The 19036-nt window shown below is 36.1% G+C and overlaps 1 protein-coding gene across 1 annotated transcript; it reads left to right on the top strand.

Annotated features, from left to right (window-relative positions):
• The first annotated feature begins 983 nt into the window (after positions 1-983).
• Positions 984-19036, top strand: ATP6V0D2 (ATPase H+ transporting V0 subunit d2). The gene is made up of 8 exons (XM_009967804.3): positions 984-1225; positions 6799-6970; positions 8848-9026; positions 11171-11250; positions 13084-13161; positions 16456-16632; positions 18002-18079; positions 18596-19036. The coding sequence occupies exons 1-8, from the start codon at positions 1096-1098 to the stop codon at positions 18755-18757; spliced, it is 1056 nt and encodes a 351-aa protein (XP_009966106.1). The 5' UTR covers positions 984-1095; the 3' UTR covers positions 18758-19036.

Here is a 19036-nt window from a genome sequence, read left to right as displayed (position 1 = left end):
CACTGTCAAGCTCCAGATAACTACATACCTAAATATCACCTAGTGTGCAATAAGTCTTTCCCTTCCAGCAAAGCTTACAGACGTATTGCATATGCTAGTGAATTTAGGGAGAAAAAGGACTTCTTGTTTTCATGACAGAAGCATAGCCACTTCGAACTGTCAGCTTTGGGGCACCTAAATCTGAAAAGCAGCAGACGTAACAGTTTAGTATGAAAGGCATGGATAGATTTAGCAGTTTTGAGTTTCAATTGAATCAAAATCAGAAAGTCTAAAAAGGCTCTTAATTTGCATTATTGAAATCAAGACCCTTATTTTTATAATCTTTATTTTGTAGGAGGAAAAATATGAGTTTTTTCCACATCTTAGTTAATACAGTCAGAGTATTTTGATTGGAACTGGGACAAATTATAGTTTTGCGGTGAATTCTGGATACTCACTTTAAAGGTTAATGGAAGCCAAACCTTTCAAAGACCTTTCACCTATGGGCATGATCTAATGTTCACTGTAATTATTAGAAGGATCTTATAATTCATATACATATTAACTGATAGAGATGAGCAGCAGAAAATTTCCAGCAATCAAAATGTTAAAAACCAAAAAGTATACAGAGACACTAAAAAAAATCTAAGTTCCTTGAACAGGCTATGTTCTAACACAGACCACCACTTTAGTGCTGAAATATTTTTTCAGTATGTATTCACAGATAACTTCCTGTTTATAGTACATTTAAGAAATGCAAAAATGCTATCAACCTTTGCAATGCTTTCTCATTCTACAATCAGTATAGAGCATTTTTGTAAGCAATGGTTAAATCTTGTACTTCCTTTTTGGCTTCTCTTTCAACAATAATGGGTTAATTTTCTGAATCTGACAGAAGGGAATTGGATTTGCTGTCTGTCTGTTGTGTAAGCATCAACTATACTGGAACTACACTAGGAGCAGGAAACAGGAAGAAACCAGTTGGTAAAACACAATCACAGGCTGGCAGGAAATCAGTGATTGTTTGTCACTCCTTCCAAAGAGGAGGAAAACAGTTGATGGCAGATATTTAGTACCTTCAAGTACCCAGCAGTGAGATTAAATCTCCTTTTCTCCATGCCGGGACACTCAGAATTTTACTTCAATGTGGACCATGGCTACTTGGAAGGTCTGGTCCGAGGGTTCAAAGCTGGGATCTTGACAAGTGCAGACTATGTCAATTTAGCACAGTGCGAGACACTGGAAGGTAAGTCTGATGGTTTATTTTATTTAGGAAGAAATACTGTTGCTTAGACCTGTGAAGAAGGGAATGTAAGAGTCTGAAATATTGAGAGCTTATCTTAAAAACCAGAGATGACCCTGATATCCTATGAAGAACTGTTCTCATATTTATGTTAATAGCTCTCCATAGAAATTACCCTAGGATCGTACAGACTGATTTGCAAAGCAATCCAGATGACGGTATTCTGTAGTTTACAGATAAGGTTTGGACATCTTATCCATAGAGACTGGTAACCTTCTCACAGATTTTAACCATGCTGAAGAACTGTTCAAGTATAGAAGTTTCACATCATTTCAGCTGGATAAAATAGTTCTCAAAATCTTATTAAAAGCTTAACATTTGGATCTGTGTTTCTCTATAAAAGATAATTTTAGTACTTTATTACTTCATGAGTTTTAGGGCAGTAGGGGACATTCTACTTACTGGGAAGAGAAAACTAGACTTCACAAAAATAAAACTGAACTATTCTCAAGATTTTTTTTCTTAAAAAAAAAAGCTGTTTCAAGGTGACTTTGCCACAGTAATAAAGAGAACACACGCTAGTTTCCAAAACAGCTTTCTGTGGCCAAGACTGGTCACAGCCTGATGAAGACAGACTTGTACAAAGAATCATATGACATACCTACCTCTAGACACTTGGCAGGAAAATAATGCAATAGACAAAAAACACCTTCCTAAAGGAACATAAAGTTTCTTTCCTGGACTTCAAAATAAAAGCTATGATTGTACACTGAAATAATTTCTATAACATGCAGTCTATTAGATTAATTTGAAAAAGGAACAAGGAGAAATAATAAGCTTACTCTGTTTTAAGCATTGTTTGCTTTGTGTACGTAGCAGTAGATTTGGGGAAATGAGAATTGCAGAACCTGATGATTCCCCTATACAGTGGAGTTTTAAGGCTGTCAGAATGATTAATATAGTAACAACATAAGTCTGGGAAGGTTGCTTGCCATTCACGTTGCAGATTAAAACAACTACATCTAAATAGATACACGTAGGTATTTACCTGTCTGCAGAATGAACTTCCTCTCATAGTTAAAGAAGAGATTGTCAGTACAGTCAATGGGATCTAGAGACTATTCAGCTGACCAAGTGAATGCACCTACTTCAGCTGAGAAGCTGGAGGGCTCTATCAGCTCTCCATTTCATAGAATGTCAATTTAGGCACACAGAACATGTGTACATACCTACTCTGAGAACTGAACTTTATGTCAGCTAGACAAAACCAAGTTTCTGAAGCCTATTTGTACTAGCAGTTGTGATCTATGCAACTTAAAGACTCTACAGAAACTCTTGATACTGTATGTAATTATTTAAGACAAATAGTCCTTCTCCATGAATACAGACTTCAGGAAAAGCTAATAGAGCTTCAAACATCCATGAAAGACACAAAGGACAGAATGATGGAATTATTAAACCTTGCTCTTACTTCACTTGACTCTGCAGAGAAGCACAATAAATTATGTCATCAAAGGTTCCATGAATTAAAAAAAAAACGTCCTGGTTACTTCTGAATAAGATGAAAATATATAGGTTTAAATGTTTTTGAAAACATTCAAGAAAAAAGGATTTCCCTCATCCTTCCATAAGAATACTTCCTCATGTTAAGAATAATTAAGCAAACTATCTAAATTTTAAGTCATGCTACAAGAAAGTTATTTACATCCAGAAAGCATTTTTCAAACATTTCTGAGATATATAAACCTTCAACATTATTAAGAGCACACAACAGATGGACAAATTACAATAGAGAGATAAAATCCCTTTCTAAGAAAGATTTCTAGTAGAAAAAACAATGACTTTTTTATTTTTGAACCTTCTTCTTTCTAATGTTCATTCAATTTTAGAATGCAAATTATTTCAGCAACAGAAGCAGCAGACTTCATCAACCCGCCTACAAGTACATCTCTGCCACCCATTATCACTTCCCTTTTTTTTCTATCCAACTACATCTATCTCTCCTTCATAACATTTTCTACTTCTTTTAGACAGCTAACAGATTCCCACCAGTTATCTACAAAATGTATTACTTATAATGAAAATATGGGAAGTATTGGCTTTGTACATGATGCTAAATGCACATCTCTCTGTACATACAGGATGCTGCAATATTGAACTTGTACCACAAGTGTGTGGTACACCAAAACCACAGACCCTTACCTCTAAAGAAAAAAATGAAGCTTTATGCATACATTGTATTTTGTTTCCAATTAAAAGATCCAGCATGTGGATTTGTACTGTGGTATTATTGTGCTTGTCCAATAGTGCCTTCAGTTCACATCTTCACATCAAAAGGTAATAAATTTACCCCATACTTCATTCTGTGGCATAACACCACCACAAAAACTGACCTAAGTTAAAAATATTATAAATATGCTAAAACAAACAAGCAGAAACAAAGTGAAACCCACCCCAAATAACCCATAAATAGAATCAAAAAGATCTTTTAATTTTAAAGTGGTTTTGATATCTCTAGAGGGGAAGACATAATGTCAGTACAGAAGAACCACAAGAAGAGCTGTAGGTTAGTGCTTTACATCTGCTTGATAACCACAAAGTATAACAGTGAGAGGGAAAGAAAAAAAGGAGGATGTTAATTGCTTACGATACCACTGTGTCCTCTCAGTTCAGGGCCACACAGAGAAGAGAAGAGGCCTTCAGCTTAACTAAGAAATCCTTTTGGGCTTTTCTGAACTGCTGTACTTTCCATGGAGCTACCTTGTAGGCTGCAACACTGGCTGAATCCCTCTGCAACACGGCATGTTACTAGTTTGACCCTATGTCATCATCTGTTTCAGGGAAATGGGATACCCAGAGGAATCCAGCTGACAGTCTTTGAAGTAGAATATGGGGCGGGGGGGTGGTGGTGGTGGTTAAATTAAGTGTTTTATTCTTTCCTTGCTCCTTTGTGTGATGGAAAGACTACTGCTCTCTAGAGGGGAGACTAGGTCATAGAAGGACAAGCAGCCCACCTCTGTTTCCACCATCACTGAAATAAGTTCACTTGACTTGCCAGAGCCAGGACATGCCAGCACATGGTGGCTGAAAGAACAGTGTAACTGAAAACTGGGGGCAGTTGGCTATCAAAGTGAGGAGTCAGGCAAGATGGCATGTGCTTGATGCTGAGAGACCAGGCTAACGCTTTGTTCAATACATTCAATACTTCTTGCTGATCAGCATCGTTCCTGTCTTAACTGCATTCATCTTAAACTAGTCTGCCTCTGCACATTAATATCCTTTAGACATACTGTTAATTGTGTTTGGTTGCTGTTCAGTTGTGAATATTATTTAAAGTCATACATTTCTTGCATATGATTTTCATGTATAAAATTATATGAGGAAATACACAATGCAGATGGATGGCAACAATATTGACAGCTGAAACACAGGAATTTTCCTTCCTAGGGATATTGACATGCTGAAAAGGCCAGGGTCTTACATTGGTCTCCAAGAGCCCATCAGAAAAGGAACAGCTACCATCACCAAAAAGTTTTAGTGAACAGAAATGTTTGAGGCCCCTGTAATGCTTAGACATCTACTTCTGCCATGTCATCAGGTCATGGTACTAGTACAAGTGTCTGACTGCGTTAATCCCCAGGTTTTATTTATGACAACAGCAATGAGAAGACTATAATTTAAGACCAGCAGAGCAGTTTCTGAGCTGCACTGAACTTGGTCACGGTGCAAACTCTGATTATGCCATTCCTGATTGATATTATATGGTATTGAGCTTGTGAATAACTATTTTCTCAATTGTTTTGGCCAAGGCCATGAGATAGGGTTGAATATTGTTTCTTACATACAGTATGCACGCTGGCATTTATTAGATCAGTTAGAAGAAATACTTCTGTAAAGGAGGCTGTGTAACTGATGGTCATATATATTTCTGGGCATAGTATTTCCTCCATAGCTTTTGAGAGCCATGTAGGGCTTTTCAGTGTGTCATAGCTGATATATTTCATGCCTTACCTCGGGGCATAGTGTCTGAAGCCACTCAGTCAATCAGAGAAGTGAGCAAGGTAACAGTCTTGTCAAACTACTTTCAATCAGTGGTTTTGGTTTCTGTTCATCTCATAATGATGTGAAACACATTTCAGAATGGTCAGTACTTGGGTCTGATATTTGGGTTTTGCAGTCTGATTTAAGTAGTAAACCCCTGAAAACCACTGTGTCTGAAATGCATTTTGCATGTCTCTTCCAACCCAAACCATTATATGATTCTGTGATTCTGTAATTGCTAAAATGTGCTTGAGTGGCAGCCAACCTGCATAGAAAACTCTGAGGGTTATCTGTCTCAGTAAGCTAGAGGGCTAGATCTAGGAGTTTGAATGTGCAACATACAGGTTCTTTTGCTTTAAGTCTCAGTATAGGCAACATTATTGCATACTAAGAAAGTATACACATGGGGAAATACGAAAGAGTATCTACTATGCTGGTAAATCCACAACTCACTAACTGCATATTAACTTCTTTTATAGGTACATACTTCAGTCAGTGGGAAAGTTGCTGTCCTTTTCCCTAAATATCACTTCAGATTTTATCTGGAAATCTAATCATTATGAATGCCCAAATCATATAACATTATCACAATCTATAATTTACAGGAGCTTTAATATAGCATTTGAACATAATATAGCAGAGGCTTTTCTAAAAGGAAATGTTAAACTGCTTTGAACACTAAGAACTGATTCAAGTTCTTATTTTTGCCTCATGGTGGAAAATGTCTAGCAGAGGAAATGTGTCAAACAAGTTCTCTGATGTTATGAAAGCTTCTTTCAACTTTGTTGTCTAATCAACTAATTTTCCTCAGTTACCAGGGTTGGGAGCTCAGACAGAATATGTCATGATAACCCAAGTTTCTAGAAGGGCTCCTTAGGATCTCATAGTTTCAGCCATAAATCAAAGCCAAACCAGAAATGCCAAGAGAGTGTAACTCTGCCCTTTCAAGTGCTCCACTGCAGAAGCCATTTGGAGCCCAGAATCTGAACCAGGCAATATGTGTTCTTTCCTCTTCTTCAGACAGACTGATAACATAAGGTTATAGTCTTACCTGAGATTTAAATGTTTTATATGAAAATTGAAAATCTTAACATAGTTAAAGGATGATTCCTATGGATGCATAAAAGTCCATCAGAGTGCAGGACACAAAACAACCGATGTATGACAGTGGTGCAAATCAATGAAATTGAAACATTGAACAAACCTGACGGAGAAGGGGCTAGGGAGAGCAGTAATCTACACTCTGCCTGGTGTGGCTGGAAATGAAAGCTGCTGGTGAAACTTCTGACAAAGGCATAACTTGTTTGCACTTTCCTGTGTCATGCAGTAAGTCTTACTAGTAGAAGGCAGTACAAATTTGCATTAATTATGCATTTACTCTATATTAAATCTATGCCAAAAACTTTTCAATAGAGTATGATCAGATGCTTAACATGAAAATATGTTAGAAATTAACATTTAACATTTTTTTTAATTTGGTTTGTAGAGAATATAATGACAGTTTATTCTCTGATTTTTCCTGACTCTAATTCCAGATCTGAAGTTACATCTACAGACTACAGACTATGGCAACTTCTTGGCTAATGAAACTGGCCCTCTCACTATTTCCACCATCGATGATAAACTGAAAGCAAAACTACTCACAGAATTTCACTACTTTAGAAACCATGCTTTTGAACCACTTGCCACTTTTCTGAATTTTATCACGTAAGTAATATTACCACATAGTTTACCACACAGTCTCAAAAAAAAAGCAGTTACAAGTTAAAACAGTATAAATGCATTGTACTGGAATTTCTACTAAGTTTCAAAACCAGCAAACTGACTTTGAGACTGCAACATTTACATACTTTATTTACTAATATTAATTCTGAAATATATATACATGAAAAGATGTAGTCTTTGCAAATACTTGTTTCAAAAAACACAAGCAGATTTTTTCTTTGTACAATGGCAGGAGAGGTGGTAGAGATTGAGAAAAAAGGTTATCGTTTTCAAACATCATTTAAGTCAGAGAACTTGTAAAACTTAAGCTTGAGAGGGTGACTCATGCAAGATTAGCAATTTCATGCTGTACAGGACAGTGATTTAATTTCTAGGCATGTGGCAATTTTGAGACTTTTTTTAAAGGGGGAAAGACAACACATCATACATCTAACATATTTTATACCATTTGAACATTAAAAACAGAAGACCTTTGTGTTGCATGTTGCAAGATACTTAGATCCAAGTAGCTTTTTTTAAAAGTACAAGTGCTGTTTGATGTCAGATGAAGTTCTGATCTCAGTACAATCATAAACAGATAAAACTTGTAAATGAATGGCTTAAACAACTTTAAGAACAGGAATATGCTTTATAACAGTATAACAACATGGATTAATGAAATGTTAGCAGGATATTTTACCTGTTTACTCCCCTTGATCTTACCTTTTTAATATATTGTAACAAGAAAACTAAACTGTTCAGCTTACTTTCAGGGAGTATTTTTATCCTAACAGCTAAATGAAGTATCATTATTTTTGTGGGTATTTTGGTATTTTTTGGTCAAGTGTAGCCGATCAGTTTTAGGCTAATACATCAACAGGATCTTAAAGGCTGCACTAGGACAGCTGTAACTTGTAGGCATACAATGTTTACATTTTGCTTCAGGGAAATTAAAGTGAAAATATCAAAATTATGTCAGCTTTTCTCTCACACTGATTGACATGCATGTATACAAGTGTATGCACAAACTCTGCACACTGTTGTTCTAATAATGGAGACACTGCTTTAAGATAATTAACACAATTACTAAATCACTGAACTACATTTCACTAGATCCTTGAGCCCCCTCTCAGGTTTTGTGTGAGATCATACTAATTTCTATATGTCTCTGTGTTCTGACTCAAAAATGCAAGATGAAGACTGGCATCTTTGTTACAAGCATCCCAAGGAATAGCCTTCCCATTTCCAAGTCACTGACAAAACTATTATCAGACTCTCTGACAGCAAAACTAGTAAGAAGCTGATAGAAAACTTCTACTGAAGATAAAACTTATAGTAATAAAGAAGAAATCTGTATCTGTTCTTAGTTTCCTCATGGGAGGATGTTTAGAGCTGAGTGAGAAGTAATCCCTAAGATTGGTCCATCTGCATGAACTCTGCAGCTTTAGTGCCGAGATTCCCATACATTTCTTCTCTGTCCAGATGGTCTATATGAATTAACAAAATCCCAAACTAGAGAAGCTGCTAGCTCAGGTGATTTATGTTCTTATACCAGTCATTGTCACTTGTTATTGCAAATCTACTTTTCACAGCTGTTATGCTTATTATACACACGTTTCAGTCTCCCCCTTCTTTAAGAGTGTCTCTTTTCCAAATGAGTCATGTGGTTTAAAACTAGCACTGTGTTACCTGTTTGCTATTCAAAACCTTCTGTTTGTTTTGATGAGATATTGATACAGAGTGATTGTACAGATGTGCAAGTACTGTGGTCATTTCTGACTTTAGTATTATTACTAATTTTCAAAAATCTGCGTTTTCTATTTTTCAAAGGACAATTCATTATAAAGATAAATTTCTTTTCCTTTTTCTTTCAAATACAGATACAGCTATATGATTGACAATGTAATTCTTTTAATAACTGGCACTTTACATCAGCGGCCCATAGCTGAACTTGTTCCCAAGTGCCATCCACTGGGGAGCTTTGAGCAAATGGAAGCAGTCAGCATTGCCTCAAATCCCACTGAACTGTTCAATGCAATTTTGGTTGACACGCCATTAGGTAGGAAGACTAAATTATTTCTTACTTGCTTCTTGAAACCATTCATCCCGTATTCTTAAGAATACCTCATAGGGAGTAGCATGTTTTCCACTGGGTATGCTGTGTTTTGGTAACACAAAACATGAAGTGTGCATCAAGCACTTCTGAAGTGGTGTTCAGGACATTTTCTATTAACATTTATTAACAGCTTCTATATTAACCTTGGGTAGTAGAAACAAAGAAAACATGCTACTTAAGAAGTGCAATAGATATCTTTTATATCCAAAGTAGGCACTGATTTAGAGCATCAAGATTTTTATTTTGACGACTGCATCTGTAATTAAAAAATGTAAGATGAAATCTTGCCTATCCTTCACTAAGGATTAAGAAACAGACACTTACTAATAAATATTAGATGTTGTGGTAGAACCTAGATTCCCTCTTGGGATTTCAGCATGATTCAAACACAAAGAAAATCCCTATTTTGAAGCACTAGATCTAAAAGCAAAATAGAGTTGGGAATGTCGCATTCCAATAGGTTGGGAATGTCACATTCTGAAATTGGGATGAAACTGCCCAATGTGCTGTAGCACCCAGCATCAATGAAAACTAACCAGCTGTGGGGCAGTGCTGGGAAGGGTACTGAGAATAAGATGGAACTGGACGGATTTGAACATCTATGAAACTGCTGTGTGCCCTCGTCTTCAGTACTGTGAGAGGTTTTGGGTTCTGCTCCTCAATGTGTGGTGGGTTGGCCCCAGAAAGAAACCAAACTCCCACCCAGACACTTGCTCACCCTCTGCTCCCAGCACAGTGCAGGGAGAAAAACAGGAAAAATGGAGCCTGTGGGCTGAGATCACTTACTGAGATCACTAGTACTGTTGCAAGCAAAGAGACTCAACTTGGGGAAAATAAACTTGATTTATTATTGATTAATACATATATAATTACTGATCCAGGCATTAGGAAACAAACAGAAAAGAAAGAAACATTTACAGCTAAAATGAACACGGGGACAGCGCTGCCATGTGCAGACAGACTAAAAAGGCAGGACTCCAGTCTGGAGAGGACAAGGCAGAAGAGAGATATGGACAATGTTTACCAAGTTGTGAGGGCAGCAGTTTGTCCACAGTGATCTATGAACTATTGCTTACCAAATCCTTTAGAAGACCAAATCCCATCTAGTTTTAAAACAGATAAAATAGAACACCCTTTTTACACAGCTGGTAGTAAATTTCTGGAAATTTTTTTGCTAAACAAGTTTGTAAAAGCAGAGAATACTATCAGACCTTTAAAAAGTTGGGACAAATTAACAAGCAATGGATCTCCGAAGAGGTACTAAATGGAACTGTCAGGGCAACACCCTCTAATGTTCTTCATTCAAAATCTGGATGCTGGAAGAGTAGGAAGGGAGAAGACCAGCGAAGACAGGCAGGCTCACATGCTCTCTCTAAACACCATCTCCTGTTGCCACTGTCTGAGACAACACTCTCTATCATGCAGCACTGGCCTGCCCCACTGGCATAGCTTAGGAACAGTGAGGGATTGGCATAGTTTTGTCAGTTATGAACACAGTATTTTTAAGCAGTCCAGATGCACAAATTAACTTCATACTCTGCCTCCCTGTTCAAAACGCTGCTCTTTAGCCAGTTCTGCAGAGGATCTGGAAGCACATATGGTCAAGGTCAAAGCTTGTGTCCCCTACTAGTTGCAACCTGTTGCCTTTACCCTACTAAAGACATACCCAAAGAGGAAGAGAGAAAACAAGAAAGCAGATTCTCCTTAACAGTTGTAGTGTACCTGCACGATTTAAGACAAAAATTATCTTTCATGTTCCTCACTAGAAAATCTCCCTAATGCCCAAACCATATACTTCAGAGAAGATTAAGGCTTTCATTAGCATTTCTCATCTGATTCTCTCTGAAGATGTGGACTCTGGCTGTGGCACTGATTGATTTCCCTCACAGCAGATTCTCATTAAAAGTGAGGCAGTAGTAGGATAAGGGGAAAATCAAGAGGATTTCTCTTCCTCTCTGTTATATCACTCTTTCTTGTACAACAGAAACCTCAAATCCTTGCTCACAGACTGGTGAATGGCAATAGACAAGAGAAGTATATTATCAGCATGTAGATTTATACTGCAATATAATAAACTCTGCTTTCAGCTGCTTTCTTTCAAGACTGCTTGTCTGAAAATGACCTGGATGAAATGAACATTGAAATCATGCGCAACAAACTGTACAAGGCAAGTTCTTGCAACATAACTGTACTACCTGGGGTTTTTCAAAATGTCTCAGAAAATGAGGTTACTATCATTAACCCTGTTTTATGGATGGGGAAACAGAAGCATGGTGAGATAAATCAATCTGTCTAAGGTCACCTGGTTGATGACAAGCCTAGGAATCAAATCTAGCTCCTTTCATTTCTATTCCACTGTTTGGAGAGTTTTCAAATTTTAGGTCTGCCTCCAAATTCTAATTTAATATCTCGTTAATGAGAAAGCTTTCGATGTCAAGAGAATATCCAGATCCATTTGTTTATGAATACCTCAGTTATCCACCAAATGCCACAGAAGTGTTAGCTCCTAAGTGGTTTTGGCTAACATTTATTTTTATTTATAAAAGGTAGATGTGAATTGAAAAGGTCTAATTGCTTTGAGTCTAGCTAACATTTTTTTTACTTAACGGTTTTGTATAATTTTCTTCTTTAGCACTGCTATAGCACACTGCTGTAAAGGTATGCATCTAACACATGCCTCACATTTTTACAAGTACTTTACAAGTATTAGCACACAGGTCAGTACTCTTAGGATGGTGTCTTTACAGGCTATACATATTTCATTCCATTAATGGTTCCTCCTGACATATTCTTTCCAAATTCTTTGTTATCTTTCTTTCATAGTGGATGCCCCAGACTGCAGGAAGTGTTCTTACAGTGATCTGATCTCACTAGGCAGAAAGAAAAAAATTATTCTGTTTGTCTTACAAATTATATTTATAAATTCCCAAGTCAATATTTGGTTCTTAAATATTCTGCTACTTGCTCTTGTTTAAAACAACATCAGTTATGCCTAAGTATTTTCATTCACAGTACTACTAAACTAGACACATTTTTTCTATTTGATAACATACAGATTTGATTCTTATACCCTGTGTGGATGACCATATATTTACACTTATTAAATCTATTTTTTTGTGTTTTTCTCCTCACTCTTCTAAGTATCAGGGGGATCATTCTGCAATCACTTCTAAATTATTAATATATCCTTTCTCCTCTGCTTTAGCTGTCAATGTGATCAATTATGTTTCAGATCTATTATCAGATAGCACTATACAGAACCTAATGAATAATCCCATGTAGCAGATCCCCCTTGAGATGTCTCTACTTAAAATTCACTTAATTGCATAGTTAGTGACAGCTTCTTTTAACAAGATTGTGTGAAGTTGTACCAAATGCATTTGAAAACATAAATGTTCCCTAAAACAGTGTTCTGGGGGAGGGAGAACCAGGGGGAACAGCATCTCTGAGATATTTAGGGTCCTTCCTGCACAGGTATGTTGAAATGAGTGCGAAGGCCAGAATCCTTAATAGACCAGTGGGCTCTGCAGACCAGTATTACAGAAGCTTTGTTCGCTGTTCTGTCCTAATCCAGGGTTTAGGGTAGAGCAGTAGGGATTAGTTTGTGTATCCTCATAGTGCTGGCCCAACAGCCATGGCATATTCCCAAATCCCCTCCTCCACACTACAAATGCAGAGTTTCTTCAGTCATCTGCTTATTATGCAGTGAAAGCTCAATGGAGCTGAAGAGGTTCCTTCTTTAGAGAGCAAAGACAATACAGTATTTGTCCTATAACAATTTTTGAAAACATTTAAATCCACACTGTAATAACAAGACGTCTGCATTTTAATGCTTCAACTTTCAATCCAGGAAAGTAATTAAGCACATACTTGGATTTCAATTCATAGATAGAATTATCGAAGTTGATGAAAGTATTTAAAAATTAGGTTCATGACTATGTGCTGCACTGGCCTAGGTCTAAAGTAGCATTTAAAATATTTGTGTTCTTCTTTCATGTAGTCTTATCTTGAAGCATTTTATAAATTTTGTGAAAAACAAGGTGGTACTACAGCAGAAATAATGAGACCTATTCTTGAGGTAAGAAAAATTCAGTCTTTGTACATGAAAGTATTCCACAATGTTTTCATAACTAGGTTACTTAGTTTTTCCTGCTCCTTCTCTATTTGTAAATTTATCTGTCAAATGTTTGCTTCTTCTCTGAATAATAACTATTTTTCTAAGATATAATGAAGACTTTATCCTAAGATGACTTTTACCTCTTGACTAGAGAAGCAGCTAGTCCATTACCAGAGAGGAGCTAGCCTCAGTTAATATTTTTCTATAACAGAGAGCAGAACAGAATAAATGGTTCACTAATCTCAAACTCTTTCCCCTTTGTATTTTTCTGAATTATGGAGAAAAACTAAACAAGTGAATTATTCTTACACCTCCTAGCTCAAAATTAAATTTGGGATATCTAAGGTCTGGCATCAGTGTATATTTACTAATCAATAATCTTTAAGCTTCCTGGCACTATTATGTTCAACCTCCTATTAAAATTAATGGTTGAAATTATATTTGAATGATCTTTGGAACAGGTGTCATACAGAAAAGTCCAACATTCCATGTTTTATTTTTGTCTCAGCTCAGAAATGTTTAATATTTATTTTTTCCATGACATACTCAGAAAATTCCTAATGTCCTCCTCCCCAAAGCATATCTACAGCACAGTGAAAACGGCATTTTTATATCCATTATTGTAATAAAAGATGGAGAAATTCTTAAAATTGAGTTCTCAGCATTCAGGTCTTTTTTTTTTTTTTTTTTTTTTTTTTTTATCACAATTCTTTGCAGAGTTTGAGAGCCAGATCACCCATTTGCTCCAGGAGTCTTTTTTTCTGGATAAGCAAAATGTACACCCTGGAAGCTGAACAGAATTCATTGAGCTCTGATGACATCACACTAAAAGCTTGCATTACAGGAGAGAGCTAATAACCCTGACAGCTCACCCCTGAAAGAAGAATGAGCCTAAATTACATTTTAAGAAATAGTGTCCTAAAGGGGAATGCAATTTCATATTTTATTTAACCAGGCCATAATGTTTCAATTTATGTCTAAAGAAAATACTCTTAATCAAGTTAAATCGACCAGAAATTAAGTATTCTGACTATTCTTTTTTGAAAACTAAAAATCAAGAAATTGGCTGGCAGACATGAAGACATTTCCCACAGATTTTTTGGAAAGTTCATTTTTAGCTAGGAATTCATGCTGATGGCAGATGATTTATCAACATTAGTTTAAGAATGTTGTAAAACTCTCTTTATACCAGTGGTAACAGTTTGGTCTATTATAGGCTTCTTTAAAATCCCTGTCTAACGTCGATCAGCTAGGAGGATAAATTTTTCTGTAGATTTCCTTTTCTATAACATTTTAATAATCTGGAGATACACATATAGCAGATTGCTACTGGTCAAATTCACAAAAAGCCAAAGTTTGATTATTCAAAAGAATACTTGCTATTTATTCTGTAATCTTATATGTAAGACTACCAATCTGACCCTATCAGAATGAGGCTGAGGTATTTCACTCTCCAACTCCTTGACCATCAGTCACAGTGACAAACTTCCACATTAAAAGCATTGACGATCTCTCTTCCACCATGGACAAGAAACGCTGCATGTTTAACGCTGAATCTGACAAGAAACTGCAGGACTGCACTGCAGCTCATGCTGTGCCTGTTATTAGGGCCCCACGCTAATTCTCAAGTAGCAGACCTGCTACTTCAGTTTCCCATATGGAAATGAATGCGCTTAGGAAACGGTCACCCTGTGCCTCCACCTCTACCTGCAGCAATCAAACAGCCCAAGTCACCAAGTAACTGCCTCGTGGCCTGACTCACAGTGGAGAACCTCACGTGCCAACGATTTGATGAATTGAGAAGTCTGTAGGGATGGGACCAATCCTGCAAAATTTCTCAAACTGGAAGCCACCAGAAGTAGGCCCCAAGACTGCTAGTGTTAGTTGCAGTTGCATCTGAGCATGCTTTTTTCCCAACAAAATATTACAAATCTAACAGCTAGATTCTACACGGTTTTAACAAGTTAAAGAAACAAAGCATTTGTTCTTTCAAAACAGTTTCACTAGGATTGATGTGCCTGTTCATATCAATAAGACAAGTGAGATTTGGCCCTGTTATTCATTAGCTAGAAATCTTTTCAAGCATACTTATTTTCTTCTCATTATTTCTCTATTGTTTACTCATTTTCCTTACTCTTAAGTCAGTGCCAGAGGGCAGCTGGGTCCCTGTTACAGTGTGTTCCAGTACACACAAGTAGGATCCACCAATATGTGTTTAACTGCTAAAGTTGTACAACTGTGTTCCAACTGCAGTCTCATTATTCAACAGAAAAGAGTACCTTCCTGCTTAGAACAGTTCAAAAATTCACAGCATGAGAAGTTTGGCAAGCTGCCTAAAATGTATGTATACTGTATATGCTTCACTTGGAAGATTTTCCTGCATAATCCCTGCAATTAGCAAGGGCTCTACTGTTCTTACAACACAAAAGTAATAAAGGAAAGAAATAAAACCACTGTCAATTTAGATCTCAAGCCAAAAGAACATATTTAAATCAGGCAGAATTGAGTAAGATTATTTTTATTTACCATTACATTTTTAATTCATTCTGTAAGAATGGCAAGTGAAAACTTGCCTTTTACAAAAGAACCACCCAAGATCTAAACACTAAAATGACTTTCAGTCTACTGCTGCAAGGAAAATATAGATATTACAGGCATCTAAACCTGGCAGAAGAAATATAGCCTTTGATTCTATGTGTTAAAAATTAACTGTTATTTGAAACACTTGAAAACTTTAACTTGCCAAGTAAACAGCCCCCTCTACCTTATGAAATTATTGTTTTAAATATGTGCATTCAGAAACTTTTTTTTTTACTTCCAAATTTCCATTCAAACTTTACTCCCAACAGGACTCTAAGTTATCCCAGAACAGTACTATTGATTCTTGGTCCTTTCCTGTATTATTATTAAGAGTGTTATTTTATAATCTCAGAATAGTGTGTGAGATTTTTTTTGTTGTCAACATCTGGGTAACTAAGCAAGGAAATGAGGAAGTAGCAGAGATGATATTTTCAGTACAAAAAATCACAGAATAAAAGCTGTGCTTGCAAAACACTGTTTGATTCTCTAGTTAAAATTTAACAAGTACTTGCAAGTAAGGATTTACAATTTTTAAAATATGTTTCTAATGCTCTGAAGTGAACTTTTTTTCAAAAGATTCCATAGTCTAGTTTACTGAAAAAAACCCAGATCTCTACCTTAATTAAGAATCAGATCTCTAATGACACCTCTTTATTCTTTGTTTTCCATATTAAGTTTGAGGCAGACAGACGTGCCTTTATCATCACCATTAATTCATTTGGAACTGAGCTGAGTAAAGATGACCGAGAGAAGCTGTACCCAACCTGTGGAAAGCTATATCCAGAAGGCTTACATCTGTTGGCCAATGCGGATGACTACGAGCAAGTGAAGTGTGTTGCAGATTACTATGCAGTATGTAAACTAATTTCTTAAAACAAAAAGCCAGAATACAAATACTTAACATCTCCTAATGTCAGCAAAATTTTAAAGAGTATTCACATAAGTTAAAAGCATTTTTGAGAGAGAAAAAAATCAGTGAAGATACAAAAGATCCCATAAAGACGTATATAGAATCAAAGGCCTTTGATACGAAGACATAAGATACATTATCAATCTAGTGAAATACAAAGATCCTCTTACAGTGATGTTTAAATAAGACCAAATCATATTCTAGTAGACAAAACTCTCCTTACTTCATTTACGCTCCCCAAATTGAGTTTCACATCACAGCTGCTGTCTCCAAGATTTTGCAGGAAAAGCATAAATCATTTTGAAACGAGCTGACCAAACAATTCATGTCACATATGATTGCAAACCTGATTTACTGCCAGTGTACCATAAAAATACCCTTCTGAAAAGTTTTCTCTGAATCACTGATTGAACTAAAGAAGTATATGAAGTTGTTAGTATTGATGCAACTAGTACAGTTATTAAAGACGAATCAATCATCTGCAACATTTGCTCTATGAATTAACTGTGGTACCCTGACTACCTTTATAATTTAGGTAGGTACACAAAGCAAAATGATGTCTGTCCTACTGCTTTTTTCACAGAAGAAACAAAGCTAGAGATGCACATCTCTTCCTGTGTATAAGCAGAACATTAGAAGCATGTGTCACCATGCAATGCGGTACAGAGCTAGTCTATTTGTGTGGTGGTGGGATATTTAGATGAATTTGCAAACCACTGTACTAGATTTATACTACACTGCTACTTTACAGGAAAAACAAAACAAATACATAGAGAAGGAAATTACACAGAAATATAACAAGAAATGAAGTCAGATATATCTGCGCAGAATATTCCAGGATGGCATATCAGACTAATGGATTTAGATACAATGTTAACACAGATAAATCAAATCCAGCTGAATACTGGAAATAAAATGAGCAGCCATGTGAGGATCAGAGTTCAGGGTTTTGGCTCCATTTACAGCTTTGGCTCTGATGGATACTATTTGTACAAGAAGTTCAGTGCTCTCTATCTGAAGGAGTGAAAGGTCATGTGTCATTCTACAATAAGTCTCTTTTAGTGCCTTCAGTAATCTACTTAAGCTGTAGGAAATGACAGTAAGAAATACAAGAACAAATGTGATCTTTCTTTCTTTTGCTGACTGTATGCTTTTAAATTCTGATTTATGTAGAACTGTAATCTACACGTGAATTCTTCTGTACAGGAAGATTACTTAATGTAGATTAATCAATAAAGTAACGTAAAGTATCTGTGCTACGCAGAATGCAAAAGTACTTTATTTCCATTGGGTGGTTGTCTATGCTTTCAGGAATACAAGGCTGTGTTTGAAGGTGTAGGGAGTGGCACTGGAGAAAAGACACTGGAAGATGCATTTTTTGAACATGAGGTAAGAGCTTCTAACCTTAAAATATCAAAATGAAAGTTACCCACCTGGAATAATATTTAAAACCAGAATGTTTTCTACTGTACTGCATCATTCAGCTTTGTATTCAAGAACACAGTATTTCTATGGCTGTCAACATTTGGATGACTCAAAATAGAAGGATTTACCGTTTTAAAGTAAAATCCTAGGACATTTTTCTGAAGACTAGTTATAGAACTGTCAACCCTGATAGCCTATCCAAAAGGCATCTCATATAAACCACTTAATTAAATTTCTTTGGAATAGTCTACTGAAGAAGGTATTTCACCACTGCCCTTTACTTATCTGTAATGTTACTGTAGTCTATTACCAAAATTAATCCACTGATGACATTTCAATTATATTTATACTCAAGAGACTCCTAAATATAATCATGGTTGCAAAGTCACACAAAAATCTTGATCACAAAAGATACCACATAAAAATCACATTTCCTTTCTTTAATATTTTACCATAACGCTTGTTTCATCTTTTCCACAGGTAAAGCTGAATGTACTTACATTCAACAACCAGTTTCATTTTGGAGTATTTTATGCCTACGTAAAGTTAAAGGAACAAGAATGCAGGAATATTGTATGGATTGCTGAATGCATTTCTCAGAGACACAGAACCAAAATTAACAACTACATTCCAATTTTCTAAATCTGAGAATTTATAATCCTACAATGCCTGAAAAGATACATTATTTCCTAGAAAAGAAGAAAAGGCTTGTTTCAAAAGTTAACTCTTATCAGATGTTTCAAATTGTATTAATAATCCTCCTTATATACAGCAGTGTAAGAAAAAGTAATGCAATTAGAGATATGAGTATTTTATAAGGAAATATTAATAGGCTTATTCATAGGTTTGGTTGGTAGTTTGTTCCCCACTGTGCCCATTTTAATTTGACTGATCAATAAAAACTCCCTGCGAGGTCTTACA

This window comes from Tyto alba, unplaced genomic scaffold, assembly GCF_018691265.1.
Source record: "Tyto alba isolate M040663 unplaced genomic scaffold, T.alba_DEE_v4.0 Super-Scaffold_9, whole genome shotgun sequence".
Classification (NCBI taxonomy): domain Eukaryota; kingdom Metazoa; phylum Chordata; class Aves; order Strigiformes; family Tytonidae; genus Tyto; species Tyto alba.
This window is presented reverse-complemented; position numbering and strand designations above follow the sequence as displayed.